General features: G+C 31.0%; 1 protein-coding gene across 1 annotated transcript in view; it reads left to right on the top strand.

Annotated features, from left to right (window-relative positions):
- Positions 1-2,787, top strand: part of MYO9A (myosin IXA) — a 282,854-nt gene that overhangs the window by 122,037 nt on the left and 158,030 nt on the right. The window contains exon 10 of the mRNA XM_019659575.1: positions 2,108-2,242. Coding sequence (XP_019515120.1) covers positions 2,108-2,242 — 135 coding nt within the window. The remainder of the gene's footprint in view (positions 1-2,107; positions 2,243-2,787) is intronic.

Consider the following 2,787-nt stretch of genomic DNA (forward strand, 5'->3'; position numbering starts at 1 on the left):
TGTGTTTTTTTTTTTAATCTACTATGTCTCAAAATATATCTAGACCTCATTATTTTTAACAGCTTTGTAATATTATATAGTAAGTGGTATTATATAGTAAGTAATAGTGCCACAAATTTCCCCATTAAAATATACTACACTTGTTATATTGTTATAAATGATAATGTAGCAAATATTCTTGTGCACATTTCTCTAGGACAGAATTCTCAATATGAATCGCTGGATTTAAGGATATATATGTTTTAAAATTTTGGTAGTACTGCTGAATTGCTTTTCAAAAAAGACTACACTTATGAAAGTGCCTATTTCCCTATACCTTTACTTACATTGGATGTTATCAGTATTTTCACTGCTCATCTGATAAGGACAATCCCATTTTATGGCCAGTGTTTTCTCAATGTTATTTCTTTATATATTTTTGCCGCTTTTATGTTGTTTATTTTGTCTTTTTCTTATTCCTTTTTAGGAGTCATTGTGGATATTGCAAAGAATTATAGTTTGATATATGTTGCAAATATTTTCTCCTAACTTTACAGGTTTATTTATGATGTGTTTTTGAGCCCATGTGTTTTAAATTTTTGTGCAGTTAATTCTATCATTCTTTTCCTTTTCTTTCCTGGGTTTTATTTTTATATATTTATATATTTTTCTTGGGCCTCTTCCAGCCCAAGATTATAAAATATTTATTCTCACACTTCTAGAATATAATTTTTTATGTTCAGGCTGTTTTTCCAATTGGAATTTATTTTTAATATGGCAGATCTTACAATAGATACTTAACTTTAATAATTTTAAATTCATTTTTCTCAATAATTTTTATGGGACAGTCCACCTATTTAGGCTGATTTTAGATGTTATCTTTATTACTTTAATCCTATTATCTTAAATGTAAAATGGCTCTTATAGGAACTTTTTATGCTTTGTGTAAGCCCACACTTAGACTATTAATTTTGATTGTAATGTAACCAAACTGACTTATTTTTGAAGGTCATTATTTTCACAAGGGCTTAGAATTTAGCCAGCAGCATTAATCAAACAAAATACTCTTAATGATGGAGACTTTTAAAAATCTCTTACTATTATTTATCACAAATTACATCAATTTGCCCAGTAACTCTCTTAGCACAAGTGGAGAAAAATTGTTTTCATTTAACCACAATTGCCATACAACTGTATTTCAAGAATGAGGTGGGATGATGAGAAGAATGTTGGTTTGGGGTTATTAGAGCTGAATTCCTATCATCCGTAGTAAAAAGAAGATAATTTCTACGAGTAAAATATCAAGAAATAGAAGAATAAGCATTTGTATACTAATACTAATACTATACTATACTATACTATACTTCTGTACTACTCTATGCTACTCTGTACTACTCTCTACTCTACTATACATGTACTATACTATTCCATATCAAACAGCTAAATGATTTGACTGTTGTTGATTTTAGGGAGCAGAAATTGAGGATGAGGGGATTGTTGTTTTTTGTTATAATCCTTTTAGAACTATTTAACATTACAAACCTTGTACAATTTTTTTTTATAAAAATTTTAAAAATTTCAGTTTTAAGAAATCACATATATTGATTCCATTTTAATTCCTAGCTTCCACAAGGCTGATTAAACATACTTGTTAGCTTGGTTCTTAAAACAGAATTCTATTGGGATATAGAAGTCAAAATAGAAAACGTTGCATGGTCATTTTGGTGTAACCAGGCATGGCAGGAGTAACCTAGTTTTCCTTAAGTAACCTTTGACTTCCCCATGGCTTGTTATTCCCATTTCCTTGTCTCTTGTAGTTTAGGAATTTCTGAGATTGAGATAAGAGGCCACTAACCCTGCTTTGTACATTTCTGTAGAGTAATCAATCCAATGGGTTATACGTGTTAAATTTTCAGATTAAAAAAAAATAATTAGAATTTAAAAAAAGATGAAGATAAAAAGAACTAAAGTGCTTTTTATTTGTGGTATATTTTGATTCAACATCGGCCTTGCAAAATCTCTCCACTGCTATAGAAGAACTTAGAGCATTTTGTTTCTTGTGGTAGATATTATTAATGAAATAAATGTGAGCATCACTTTTTAACCATAACTTTTTCCTGTTTTACAGACTTTGTCCATTGGTGTTCTTGATATTTTTGGGTTTGAAGATTATGAAAATAACAGCTTCGAACAGTTCTGTATTAATTTTGCTAATGAACGTTTACAACACTACTTTAATCAGCATATTTTTAAATTGGAGCAAGTGAGTACCCAAATTCATGTATGCTTGCTCTCCTGCCCCTCCTTCACAATACACATACACACACACATAACATTTTTCGGGGGGTGGGGAGGGATATTTAAGGTTTAATAGAATGTATCAGTTATACCTGTTTCTTTTCTTTTTCTTTTTTTCTTTTAGCTGAGCCATCCTGCCACCTGTTGGCAGCTCAGCTCGTGCCGGGAATCGAACCGGCGACCCTGTTGCTCAGAGCTTGCACTCTTGAGCGAGCTCTTAACCAGCTGAGCCACTGGCCGGCCCTCTGTTTCTTTTTTATATCTTTAAATAAACACAGAAATTTTGGATTCATAGTCATGATAAGCATTTTAAAGCTTGTATTTCAGTATAGATATTGTGGTCTTAATTTTAGTTAGGCAAATGACATATCAGAGTATATGTTTTGAGCCATATCTTACAGGGTTTTCTTTAATTTTTTTTTAATAGACCCCAAGTAGATTCAGTAATATGTACTTGTTTGAGTGTACCTGTGAATGAAAAATGGATGAGTTTGTTTTGTGTTTCTGTGC

The sequence above is a fragment of the Hipposideros armiger genome, unplaced genomic scaffold, assembly GCF_001890085.2.
Source record: "Hipposideros armiger isolate ML-2016 unplaced genomic scaffold, ASM189008v1 scaffold_302, whole genome shotgun sequence".
Classification (NCBI taxonomy): Eukaryota; Metazoa; Chordata; class Mammalia; order Chiroptera; family Hipposideridae; genus Hipposideros; species Hipposideros armiger.